At 38.6% G+C, this 13,942-nt stretch overlaps 2 protein-coding genes across 2 annotated transcripts in view; one reads left to right on the top strand and one right to left on the bottom strand.

The window, feature by feature from the left end:
* The first annotated feature begins 186 nt into the window (after window positions 1–186).
* On the top strand, window positions 187–8,383 carry mpl (MPL proto-oncogene, thrombopoietin receptor). Its single transcript, XM_035652985.1, has 12 exons — window positions 187–392; window positions 946–1,066; window positions 1,465–1,634; window positions 2,936–3,093; window positions 4,205–4,352; window positions 4,471–4,576; window positions 4,797–4,975; window positions 5,364–5,506; window positions 5,928–6,075; window positions 6,422–6,503; window positions 6,779–6,866; window positions 7,020–8,383. Exons 1-12 carry the CDS (start codon window positions 293–295, stop codon window positions 7,494–7,496), a joined length of 1,920 nt encoding a protein of 639 aa, XP_035508878.1. The 5' UTR covers window positions 187–292; the 3' UTR covers window positions 7,497–8,383.
* Window positions 8,384–10,319: 1,936 nt separating this feature from the next.
* Window positions 10,320–13,942, bottom strand: part of ddah1 (dimethylarginine dimethylaminohydrolase 1) — a gene marked incomplete in the record, with an annotated part of 70,828 nt that continues 67,205 nt past the window's right edge. Inside the window, 1 exon segment of the mRNA XM_035652984.1 lies at window positions 10,320–12,152. Coding sequence (XP_035508877.1) covers window positions 12,036–12,152 — 117 coding nt within the window.

The following is a 13,942-nucleotide window of genomic DNA, read 5'->3' as shown; positions in this document are numbered from 1 at the left end:
CAGATAATCAGTGTTATTCACTTATTCAATATTTACTCTCATTAACTCCTGCCAAACTGCCTTTTTGGTGCTTACTTCCACTGTGCACAAAGCTTCCTACTTAGACTTCCTATTCTAAGCACATCTTTAGACACATTGGGCCAACCCCTCAGCACTGCTCAACCCTCACCCATGCACACTCAAAACCCTACATAAGAGACAACCACAATACACATACAAAAGCACATGTTGTGTTAGCTTAAGTGCCATAGTGGTTTAGCATATCTAATTCTTCATAATACCGACATCTACCATGAATTCGCTCTGCAGGTGGGAGATACTCCTTATTAGCGTATGGATTGTGCCTGGGATACATTGCAAGAATGGGACTGTCAATCTTCTCTCAAGGGAAGGTAGGGGCTTAAGGATAATTTATTTTTGTACAGTTGAAGTACAATTTAAATCCATTTGAATGCAGTACAGTTAACAGCTATATTTTTCTCATTTAGTGTTTATTTCCACTGGAAATTTTGACTGTTACGTATATGATGCAAAGCCCCTCAAATCCCCAAATATACTGTATATGTATGCTGTGAGAACAGGCTAATAAGTTGTACAGTAGGTAGAAGTTATTTTACATGAGTTGCTACATTGTTGTTGTAGCAACCACCAACTATTTTGTCCTGAGACTATCATCTTGTGCAAACCTTATCTTGTGGGAACAAGATATGTTGTGCCACAAAGATCTGTATCACTTGTCCCGGAACTGAATGGGTCTTGTTCCTTCAAAACAAGTTAGCACAAGGTGACAACATTTTTTTCCCAACAGAAAGATTTTACTCTATGACACTAACTTGTTGCCACAATGAAATATCTTATTCCCACAAGTTAACATCTAACAAGAATTTGGGGGACATGACTTATTCCAAGAGTGCTCATGTGTTATGTTTGTCATTTCTGGAGCAGATATTAGGCTCTTGAAGGATGTGCCGGATCCCAAATGTTTCACCCGCACAGAAAAGGATTTCACCTGCTTCTTTGAGACTGCAGACAAAATGACCTATGATTTGTTCTACAGAATTCGGACGTATGTTATACACAATAAATGCATTGGGTTTTTATATATTAAGGAACTGCAGAGAGTTTCAAATCATTTAAACAGTACTTTTCTTCAGTTTTTCCATGTGTACTTTGAGTATCCTATCCTATATATCCTATAGTGGCTTCTCCACCCTGTATTCCATAGGACTACAGGTTTAGGGGAAACACACAAAAACCCATATCAACCAAGCACTTGTCTTATGTTAATTATTATTATTTTTAATTATTTTATTTCTCCTTTGGTGTTTACTTTTGAACCTTACACATATATCATTAGTTACCCTAAACTGCACTTACCTGGGTGAAAGATGCTATTCAAATAAAGTTTGATTGATGTATTAATGTATTCCAAAATGTCCAAACATTGTGTTTGTCACTGCACAGAGAGGAAAGGTGCAGCATGTCTGTCCAGAGAACAGAAGAGGGCACTTTCCTCCACATCTGCTCATTTCCTAGCTCAGATGTTCTTCTGTTTGTGGGTATACACCTTAAAGTGGTGGAGCGCAACACCAACACCACCCTCTACGAACGGGACGTCAGTGTGGAGGACAACTGTAAGACATTTGTTTTCACAATATTTACTTACTCAACAAAGGAGGAATGGAAATTGATTGATTCCTTGTCTGTCACAATGTCTTTTTTCTGTACATAAAATATATATAATTCCTGTATAAATCTCAGCCCCTATTCCATACAGCTTCCCATCCCATCCCTGAGAAAAAGCTCAGCGAATTTTAGCCACCTCCTCAACATTGACCACTGCCTATTAAACTTATGCAAGACTACAACATCTGTCCTTTTGGACCAAGAGGGAATCAAACAAAAGAGACAGTATTCACCCCAGCTATAACACACATTTACACAGCAAACTTCACTTCTTATTTAACTTTCTTAACATCTTCTCTCCTCATCATTGTGGTTCCACTTTCCCCAGCCTCCCACATACACCGATCAGACATAACATTATGACCACTGATAGGTGAAGTGAATGAACATCTGGTTATCATGGCACCTGTCAGTGGATGGTATATATTATGCAGCAATCATTGTGAACATTTCTGTCTCAAAGTTGATGTGTTAGAAGAAGGAAAAATGGGCAGTGTGAGGATTTGAGTGACTTCGACAAGGACCAAATTGTGATGGCTAGACCACTGGGTCAGAGCATCTCCAAAACTGCTTCTCTTGTGAGGTGTTCCCGGTCTGCAGTGGTCAGTACCAGTGGTCCAAGGAAGGGAAAGCAGTTAACCCGCAAAAGGGTCATGTATGAAAGCTGTTTTTTTTCTGTAATATAATGCAGAAAATAATGCTTCTGGTAATATATTTGTTTCTCGATTTACAATACTGTGTCAAGCAGCACAGAATAAGAGAGAATAAGCAACTCTCGGCAACGTCAACAAGAATTGACACAATGTATGTGTTAAATGATTTAATATGTTAAAGAATGTTTAACTTTATATTCTCAAATAAAGTTATTTGTTTGAGAAAGCATCCTCTAAAAAGTATCTTTATATATATTACTGCACAACCCAAAAAGAAAAGGTCTATTTTTCATTCCAGCTCAGAGATTCACTTTATCGGCCACCATACCGGTAATCAGTGAATTTTCCACTCTAAAATCGGTATGTGTATCAGCCTCTGCATGTTAGCTAAATGAAAAGCTGCCAGCTTAACAAGCAGGGCAAGTTGATCATGTGTATCCCCAAGACAGAAGACTTAAGTCCTCCAGTGTGTCCTGGGTCTTTGGGTCTCCTGTCAAAAAGGTCATGAAAGCCAGGGTTCACCTGTTGCCTAAACACCAGTGAAATATTTTCACCAGTGGATTCTGTAATGTTTTTTGTCCTTATTTTGTCTCTAGTTCTCCTGGACCCCCCCTTCAATGTGTCCGTACACCATAATGACCAAGCAGGACAGCTGCGGGTTTCATGGACCTCAAACAAATCGCGATACTGGAAAAATTATGTGAGCTATCGGATTCAATACTCCTCCAAGGGGCTGGGAGAGAAGATAAAAGAGGTACACACAACTCTTCTAAAATGACTGCCAAAGTCAAACTCACATATATTGCGTGTGAGCATAAAGGCAGTTTTTATATAATCTAAGTATTGGTATGCCTAGCATACGAGTTAGTATGATGACAACTAACAAAAGGTAGTAAAATATGATCAGACAAGTCACAATTATATAAATAATATTGTTTGTAAAATAATAAATAAAAAAAAAAGAAATAAAGCATTACTTGTTCTCAAGTCAGTCAGAGTTGGGGGTGTTGAGAGATTTTAAATTGAGAGTTTCTATTTAATGATTTAATACTAAATTATGAAACAAATTAATACTCCAAACCTAAAACAAAAAGTAGAGCAACCTCTAGTTAGATTTATAATCTACATCTATAATCATATCACACATCCTGTTGTACTGATGGCCTATGTGTATCACTGCACAGTGTCAGAAATTGCAGTTACCTTATGTACTATATATACATGTACTGTATAAAGTTTATCTTGGGCTCAAATTGAAGTTTATGAACGTGGTAAGGTTTTTATAGCCTATATGAGCGAGGCAGTGATATTCACCATGATTAGATTTGACAGGCGGACAGTCATTTTTTTGTCTTTTGGGGGATTTTGTAGGTGATATATTTCATCAGAATGGCACCAGCGACTTTCCCCTTAGTTTCAGGATAGTTCAGTTTTCATAGGCTACTTCTATTACTATGCAATTTTAGTACTTTCATATACATCATTTACAGAAACGTGCCCCACAAAAGGGGTTCTGAGCCCTGTGAGATCAAACCCCCAAAGTATTGTTATCAACTTGTGATGGCCCAAGGTTTAAGACTAACAGCAAATCATAGTGGGGAAAAAGGGATCATTTTAAAAATTATTTTACAGTGACTTTAATGTGTGCCAAGACCAAAAAAAATAAATAATATTTTTTATTTTTATGTTTATTTCTATTTCTTTGTATTTCCATTATATTATTATTATTATTATTATTATTATTATTATTATTATTATTCGTTCACCTGTAGGGCTGCTTTGGTAATTACAGCATGTGAAAAAAAGTTGAATGAAACAAAATCTGAATAATATTGTAAAATCTATGATGTTTGTGATTTCTTCAGCCAAAGGAGGACTACTACATACTAGACTCTCTGGTACCAGGGGAGGAGGTTAAGATCCAGCTCAGGGTCAAACGTGCCAGCAATTTAGGTGCAGGACACTGGAGCAGCTGGTCACACCCTATGCGAGCCATGGTTCCCCAAAGTGCAGGTGTGTCCAAATGACAAGAGTGAGAAATGTATGAGTGTATAACTAACTCACATCTCATCCCATGACCGCTTCTGTCACAGATGCAATACTTGACTGAGAAATATTTTCTCTTTTTCAGATGATATTTCACTAACGTGCTACACCTCTGACCTGCAAACCCTCACCTGTCAGTGGAATGGGAGCAGATATAATGAAGAGAAACTTTTCTACAAGATGGGTCTCAGGTACATTACATTCTTACTACATTTCACCACTGGTTGATTAAAGTCCTCAGATCTTTCTGTGATCATGTCACAGAGTGTTTGAGTGGAATACCAAGTTGTTTTTGATAACATCCTCCGCAGGAAACACTAGACACACAACATTAAATATGTTTAGTTCTTTGGGTGACACCCCCTAAACTGATGGCTTTGATTTGAAATGATAATACCATCACTCTGACAGTGAAACTTTGGGCTGGACAGAGTGGACCGAGTGTCTCCCTGACAGGGACATGACTGACCTTTGCCGTTTCCAAGGAGATAAGTCCAGTAAAGTCAGGGTCAAGCTCAGCAGCACTCCACTCAGCAGAACTCTACTCAGCAGAACCTTCTATAGTCCAGAGTTCATGCTCAACAACAGCAGTGAGTGATTTTTGTTCCTTCTTGCTTTGTTAGTACAGTTTTAGTCAAAGGAAAAGCTACTTCACAGGCTGATGTTGGACTCTATGCAGTTGCCCCAAAAAGAAACCCTAGGAATATAAAAAAAATCCAGAATCCAAAATCTGATTTGCTCAAATATATATTTAACAAGCTTTTATTTTTTTCATAACCATGGAATTTAGCAAGTTAGCTCACCTAGACAGCTGCAGGCTGGATCAAGGTAGCTAAGCTCCAGTTTACATACACTATGTGCAGCAGACTTTAATTAATCAGTTACTGCTACTTCTTATTTTTTCCCCATCAGGCCTCAGAAAAAGTGTGCATCCACGGCTTTGTGTTTTGACAAATTAAGTGTGCTGTTTGTTTTTAGTCAAAACATCTCCACCAAGGCATCTCAGAGGAACACTGAAGAAAAATAAGTTGTGCTTGGAATGGAAAGCTCCACTTCCGTCTCTGTCGGCTCACCTGCAGTATGAAGTTGGCTACCAGATCAGAGGGGAGGAAACATGGATGGTAAGAAGTCATTTACAGCCACAACTGCATGTTTTTCTTTTCTTTTTTTTTAATGGTTAAGATACTCTCGGGCCATGTTAGGGTTTTTGGTTTCTGAGAAACTTTGTGTCTTTTTTGTGGTGTGTTCTGATATTATGTGTTCTTTATATTACCACCAGATGGCAGCAAAGAAGTAACTTTCAATTCTACATACAGTGAGAAGATGATCCATTATATTGGTTTAACGCTGGATGTTGCAAGAAAATTGCTTGCAAAATCATGAGAATATGCAACAAATATTTAGTGCAAATGCAACAGTAGGGAATGAAACCAGTTTTGAGTTTTGAGTGAGGGAATGTGAATATATTTCAAGTACATCTTCACTAAGATTCCCATTTAATGTTCTCAACACCGAATGTCAAATGAATCCTTCTGTCACCAGATGGTATCCCTGAAGAATCAGAGTGGCACTTGTCTAGAGGTTCCAACGGGCAGACAGTACAACGTTAAGTGCAGAGCTAAACTTATCAGCTCCATTTACTGGAGTGACTGGTCAGATGTGCTTACTGGTGACACCCCCACTGACAGTGGTAAGTTCACACTGACAAAAGTCAGTGTACAACCCATTTATTTATACAGTAATCCACATTGATTTGTAAAAAAAATTACAATCAAAACATTGTAAAATTGCACTAAATGCAATGCAGCTGTCGTACTCTACTGTTATTATGTAAGAACTTTAACATTTAATTTATTCAAGTTTAGCTGTGTGATAAAAATTAGCAATTAGTAGCTGTATGAAATGCACTGCTATGTCTCACTACATTAAAATATAAATATTGTAGACCTATCGAATGCAGTTCTTATAGGTTAATTTACTTAGAGTAACAATTGGACACCATTCAAACCTTAATGCAATATAAATAACCTTCACAGGCATATGGCTCATGCTGTGTATCCCTGTCTTGATGCTGATAATGGTTATTATCCTCATCGCCTTGTTTCCCACGTGTCTCAGGTAGGACCTTTTACCAACTCATTCAGATTTTAATCAGACTCCACTTCCTAGAAATATACAGAGAAACAGAATCTTGTGAAAAAATAAAATATGTTACCTCCATCCATCATTGTAAATGGATATCAATTTGTACTGTATAACCCCCTTTAACACAGTTTTGTATTCTAAAAGTCATTTCAAATCACTAACTACTCTACTTTGTGCACTAAACTTTTACACAATTCTTTTAATGAATTTGTCTAAAAATAAATATATTTTCATGTTCATTTTTATAGTGAGCTCAAGCTGTACATTTGGCCACCAGTGCCCAACCTTGACAAAGTCCTACAAGGCTTTCTGACAGAGCTCAATGGGCCGAGATGGGTAAATTGTTTTACCACAGAATTGTGCATATAGATAGATAGATAAAACAAGTAATAACAAAATATAAATCGTGAGTGATACAACCAAGTTAGTTTACACTCAACTCAGTGTCCCCAGGTGTTAAAAATGAATTACTTTGTGTTTATACTACAGGATCCTCCATCAACAGCAAAGCAGTGCTTTGAGGAAACCACTTCATCTGTGCTGGAGATAATCTCTCCTCATGATGATGAGGTTTCAGGATTGGGGAAGCCATCAGAGACTTCCACCCCGCTCCTGTCACCAGGCAGAAGCTTCTCCAGCACAGAACAGGTAGATGGAAGTCCTGGAACTGGACACTTTCCAGACTATGTGACTCTGAACAGAGACAGTGTCATCCTTTGCCCAAAAGGGAACATGTATGTCTACGAGCAGGTTGGAGAGAAAGAAGACCCACCGGTGAAGGAAGAGCTCATCAAAAAATGTCACTCTTCCTGCACTAATGGCTCAGTCTGTACTCCACCCTGCTCAGGCACCGACTTCCTCAACCATTCCTACTTACTTCTGGCTAAGTCTGCAGAGAAATTCGACTGCAAGGTCACTGCTGCAAGGGAGCCAGGCAACCTTTATACCAATTTCCCCTGTAGCTAAATGTACTTTGTTTCCACTGGTGCATATTTGTTGTATAACATGCAACTCTCTTTTTGATACATTAACTCACTGTAAATTCATAGATGTACACATCCAAGTTCACTGCATTGCTCCTGCTGTGGATAAAGCTTTGATAGCAATAAAAACCATGTGTTCATAGTGTAATGGGGGGGTTATTTTTGATTATGGCTCTTGATGCAGTCTTTTGTAGCTGAAATGCCATTAAGATTTGAAGATTAGATTAGATTTCAAGAATATCTATTATCTAATATCTATATCTATCTGGCTCAAATGCTGTTGAAGATATTTGGGCATGATATATTATATATTAGTTTATCTATTGCTGTATCTTTTTATGTCCACCAGAGGGAAGAGTAGATCACAAGATACTTCATGAGACTGCAAGAAAAGACCACACTGTGTTTTTAGTGGTTAAGAAAACTGTATAAGAACACTGTTAACAATATCTGGTACTGCTGTATGCTTAGAATACCTTGGATAAGAAAAGTTTTTTAAAAAAAAAAAAGAAGAAAAACAATGTAAAAAAGAAGGTGCCATTAGGGATTGGGACTATTCCACAAGGGTTCAGTTTAGATTTGCACATTTCTTTTTATTAAGCATTAGAATGTCACTTCCTTTGTATATTTTCTTATTTTTTTTTCCTTTGCCTTGCCATTGTTTATTGTTATATACTCATTAACTCATGTATATTGTACATATTTCTTGTGGGTAAAAAGTCTAAAAAGTTTTGGAGGACATTTATGTGACATGTAACCAAAACTAAAAAAAACAAAACTGTAAAAGCCGAGATAAGCTTTTAGTTCATCGTGCATTACATTGTAACATGAGGGTTTGTATTCTTGCCAATAAACATTGAGCTGTTTTTCTCCCATTTGCATTTCTTGTGAACTCAACCATAACATAGGAGACACTCTGCAGCTTGCTGGACAGCAGCTTTCATTGCTTCCAACCAAACAGCAGCTGCACTGTTTTGTGTTCCTAGATACAAACCTTGTTTTTGTCCGTCTTAAGATTTTTTGTGTCACTAGGTGGTAGCAGAGATCAACGGGTAGAGATGGGTTGTCTCTGTGTTGTCAGAGCAAGTCCTCACTGAGACACCACTAGTTAATGTACACCACTCAAAATGAAACAGATTTTGGCCCAGATTCAGGTTTGTTGTTTATCTCACTTGATGAAGCCTCATTATCTATTGAGGGTTATACCTGTAAATATGTTGTCAATATGTTAAACTAAATATGAATTAAAATGCACACCACAGTTGAATGCTAGATGTTAATTTATTACACAAAGTAGACGAAAGGCTCAATTTAAGATGACTCAAATAATCATTACTCACAACTTGTATGAAAACCAAGAGACCTGAGTTGGAAACACAACATCAGTGATTACTGGGATGAGTGAGGGGATTAGTAAGAGGATAAAAAAGGCTTCAACAAAGTCAGCACACTTTTTCAGGAGCCGTTACTCACATCCAGCCTTGCCAGCCAAGAGCCAAGTATGTATTAAATGTTTTCTGATTTTAAATCAGAGATAGGAAAAGGTTATGGTGCCCCAGAGCTGTACAAGCGATTTGATGACAATTTTAGATGAAATGACTTTACTTGTGTAAAATCCAATGTTTGACATTGTACTAATCATACAGTGTATGACTGGTCCTGCCTGGCTCAGCCTTCTGGAGTAACTGCGTGAGAATCAGAACTGGGTGCTCTGCAACTATGCTATCACCCTGCACCCAGCCAGCTGCCTTCTGTAAAATATACTACTAGTGTCACACTTTTAACGGCAGGCCATCACATCTACAGTGTTCGCCAGACTGTATGATATCATAGCCATAAATTAGCCCAGATCGCCTATGAGGCAATAGCAGAGGGTGGGAGAAAGTGAGTGCTGAGAGTGAGACAGTCAAGAGAAAGACACAGAAAGTTTAAGAGAGTCAGTGTTTACTGGTGTACAAGCCTCTCCTCCCAACAGGAATTCTTTCCATGTTTCATCATCACTGCCCGCTTGTCCATACACAAACGTCTATAGAGGGAGGTTGAATCACCTCCTGATGTCATTTACTCAACTTTCACTTACAATCACACTGAGAAACAACATGGTTTCAGATGTGTCGGGCTTAAACGTGTACAGTGTAGTGTATGTACAGTGTACATGTCTACAGGCCTCAAACATAAATTGAGCTACAACACAGAATAAGGCCATCAAAAACAGCACTCCAGTGAAGGAACGCTTTAAACCAGTGGGTTTTCGAGGCAACCTTTTAGGTGTCGAAGGACCCCATAAATTGAGCTAGCAACAACCAGATAAGGCCACGCAAACAGCACTCATAAAACCCTTGTAAACCAAGTGGTTCCACAACCGTTTGTAGGTGGTCATAGGACCCACAAATTGATACACATCAGGCTGTGGACCCGTATTTGATATAATTTTAGTCTGAGGAATCCATGTCTAGTAAAATGTGGTTATACCATGATTTTTTATCTGTAGATTGGCAGATTAACAATGAAGAGTGTGAAACCTATAGACAGAAGAGTCATTCTTATACATATCGTATTGGGCTAACTTCTAGTGAATCAAATAATAGTGGAATTAAAATACTCCCTATTTCTCTGGGGACGCCCTGAAACCTAATTTTAAGACTCCTAGGGGTCCCTGGACCCCTGGTTAAGAAGCACTGCTCGAAACTCCTGCTGGCAGCTACCACTGTGAATACCCATGGAAACACACCAAACAGGGGCAGTTAGCTTGTTCTGCATACAGAGTGCAAACTCTCTCACTGCAGTCACATTTGGTGTTTTTGGATTTAGTGGAACAGACATCAGCTTCACAGCATGTTTACAGTCAGTTTTGGAGTAAAAACGACCAGACAGGAAAAAAAACAAGAGAACGGGTGTAATCAACAACACAGGCAGAACCAATGGTGTGTGAAAACTACAGTGCCTTCAGAATCATTCAGCAGGAGTGACCTCATTGGTTTTCCATACAGGCATTGTACATTAAAAGGAGAAGAGGTGTTATGTTGGAATAAATGAATGCTTAGTTCATCTTATAATAATGAAAACATCCAGTACTTTTCCCAACGGGCAGCTGTTATTTGTCCTCTGTAGAGTTGGAACAGATTTGCATCTCCACACAGATCTAAACAAAATTGCTTACACAAAATGGCCATGGTCCTTGTAGAATAAATTAATAGGCTACTTTTAGCTGGTGGCAATTATTGAAATCAGTCAAGAATTGTATCCAGTACTGCACGATCAATAGCAATGATTAGCAAGAAACAGTCATGAAAAGCAGGAGCACCTCAGGTCTCAATGGCAGTAATTTCAATATCAATCACAAAAACAAATAATTATGACACTGCGATCATACCAAAAGCTCGTATCTAAAGAAGGCTTTACAAGAACTGTATTTTCAGAGTGACAAAACAACCTAAAATTCACAGTCATGCATTTCAATAAAGTACACAATAGTGTGTCAGTGGTTTTGAAATTATGCACAGTGATGAAATTTACTCAGCACCAACTGTAAAGAAACCGCAGGAATTTAAAATACCAGTTAAAAACTGCTAAATAGCAATTCTGACAGTGAGATTTACAGCAGTAGCAGGATTTTTGTCCTCCATCTTGCACCAAAAGGCAGTTCTTGAAAAGTAAATTACAAACTGAATCGCAATTGCATTATATAACCAAATACACACAAAATTAAATCACAGTTAAAATGATGCATGTAAACAGTATAAACCAACTGTTTGCATCATGTGTTAGTTATATAATTCATAAACCTGCAGTGAAGTGTTGGTTAGACTACTTTTCAATGGCAACAAAAATTCTCAAACAGATCTATCTGGTTTTGTTTGTCCAGTGATCTGTTCTGCGTGGTTCTAAAGGGTTGTAAACATCGAACAGTAAGCGAGGATTGGTCTACACATGAGCGGTAGTTGGGTGGGGGGTGGCTCAACATGGCTCTACTTCTCTGATTTGGGATCAGATCTTCTTTTTTTAGTAATTGTTATTAATCTGAATTCTTTTTTTATCGTTTATAGACTAGTTACTAAGAAAGAAATACTGTCAAAAAATCATATATGGCTTGACATGGGTTGAATTTTTGACCCCTTATCTAAACTGCAAAATATTTTGCTTTGATTTCAGATTTTTGTAGAAAATATTAGAATATACCCAAATCAAGAGAAAAGTAACACTAGTTTTAATGTATTATCCTAATTATTTTAGAGACAAAGATAATTTTTAACTAATTGTGTTTTATGTCAACTGAACTATTAACACTCTTAAAAGACCTTTTAATGTAATTTGAGTGTTTTAATGTAATTTGAGTGTTTTTGGGGGAAAGGGAGACCAGATGACTCCCTCAGATTTATATTTTCTTTGTCCCTCAGCAACAACAAACTTGCCTGTCCTTCCTCCAAGTACAAAGATAGTTTTGCTAATCATTGGGATCCTTGGTGATCGGATACAGGCTCCGCTTGGTACCATGCACTGAGAGACCCCCTGGTGGGCACGCTCAGATGTTGGCCTTCTTGTTGATGAGTACAGAGCAGCATGTGAGGGCTCCGTCCACTTTGACCTTCTCCATGTTGGACACAGGGATTAGCATGTGGTCTTTCAACTTCTCGAACACCTGCAGGAAACAAAGACAAGGCTGTCATAGGAAAAACTGACTTCCTGCCCTTTAGATTATTCTGTCTAGAATTCATCGATGGTTTTGAGAAAATTATGAGAGCTGGAATTTAACAGATCATCACAGTGTTCGGTCAAATATCATTACAAAATTGGTTTTAATGCTATAGTTGGGAATCAAAATCTGCCCTAAATGAAATAATCAAATACAAAGTAGACATTGTCATGGCAACAGCTACCTCCTGACTCTGCCCTTGGGTACCAGATCTGTGAGCCAGTGTTACAAGTATTGACTAGCCAAGCACTTCAACAAGCTCCTTAGAAAAGGCTGAGTACAGCTCAACTGGCAGTGGTTAAAGTGAAAGGAAGACCTTATGCAACACTTAAATTTGTTTACTCTGATTGTCAACACGAAATGTTCTGGGATATAAAACTCTTTAAGAGAGACACAAAATGTGAAGTAGGAGAACAAGCATTCAGGAAGGTTTCCTGGTCTGCCGGCAAAATATAAAAAAAAAGATGGGAGTGAGAACTATTACAACATTCTCCAAAGACCCTCGTAAAGTAGTGTGTCACCCTGTGGACATTTTCCAGAAGAAAACCAGTGTTTTCCTACCAGACTTCCAAACCAGGATATTTTTCTCTTTAAACTCTCACTTCAACCCTGCTGTGATACTGAGCAAAGCCTTGCGGCACAGCCAGAGGGTCTAACTAAACAAATTCTTATCTCATGATGCAATATGGCTGACGAAGCCTCTGGTGAACCAATTGCCATGTTTAAAGCCACCACAATCATGTGCTTTAAAACTCTTGATTCTTTTCTACCCAATATGTTTTGTGTAATGTGGCCACTGCAACAATATACTCTTCTGTAGCACCATTAGACCACTTTTGCATAATTGCACTTTTTGCAGGTATTTGCTCACAAACTCAAGTATTGACCTGATGGTTAAAGATGAGTTAAGAGATCACCAAAGTCGTTGCAGTTGATCCTCAGGGGATCATGAATGCATGCACCAAGTTTAATGGCCAGCCGTCCAATAGTTGTGGAGACATCTCACTCAGACCACAAATGTCTACCTCATTGTGGCAGCGGATGTAAAGTCATAGGACCACCAAAGTCATTAGAATTTACCGTTTGGGCACAGTGAATGTGAATACCAAGTTTCATGATAATCCATCCAATAGCTGTGGAGATTTCACTAAAAAACAAAAAAAGTGTCAACATCATGGTGACAGAGGAAAACTTGGGGGATCACCAAAGTTAGAGTCTGGGGAACATAAATCTGTTTAGCAATCCATCCAAGACCCGCGAACATATTTTAGTTTTAGACCGAGCGAGCGACACCGCCATCCAAAACACTTTTAGACCACATGATCAGAGGGTCAACTCAGGCTGTGCTTTTGACTCCCCGAAAACAACATCAGTAAATTGCCTGTCGTTTATAGCATCTCCACCTCCAAAGTGTCTCTTTTGTTTTACATTTCCAGCCGAGTTCTCATTACTGCAGTTGAGATTTATATGCTGGGTCGGAGGGTGGCATGGTCCCACACAGTCAGGGGCGTCTATTTTTCACTAGGCCTTTTGTCTGCTCAGTTTCTTTATCTCCAAACCGAGCCCTCTAGAGCCGTCGCCACTGCAAACCATTAAAGATGTCCCGTCTCCACCCCCTCCGACCCCACCAATCCTCTCTCATGACCCCCTGCCTTTGTTAATGTGGGACTCTTATGTAACTTCACGAGCGAACTAAAAATAGACCAGAGAATAGGACAGACAATGTTTAGAGTTAG

Source organism: Morone saxatilis, unplaced genomic scaffold (assembly GCF_004916995.1).
Source record: "Morone saxatilis isolate NCDOM2014 unplaced genomic scaffold, NCSU_SB_2.0 Contig12, whole genome shotgun sequence".
NCBI classification, from domain to species: Eukaryota; Metazoa; Chordata; class Actinopteri; family Moronidae; genus Morone; species Morone saxatilis.
Note: the sequence above shows the minus strand (reverse complement) of the source record. Positions and strands in the feature narration are given on the sequence as shown.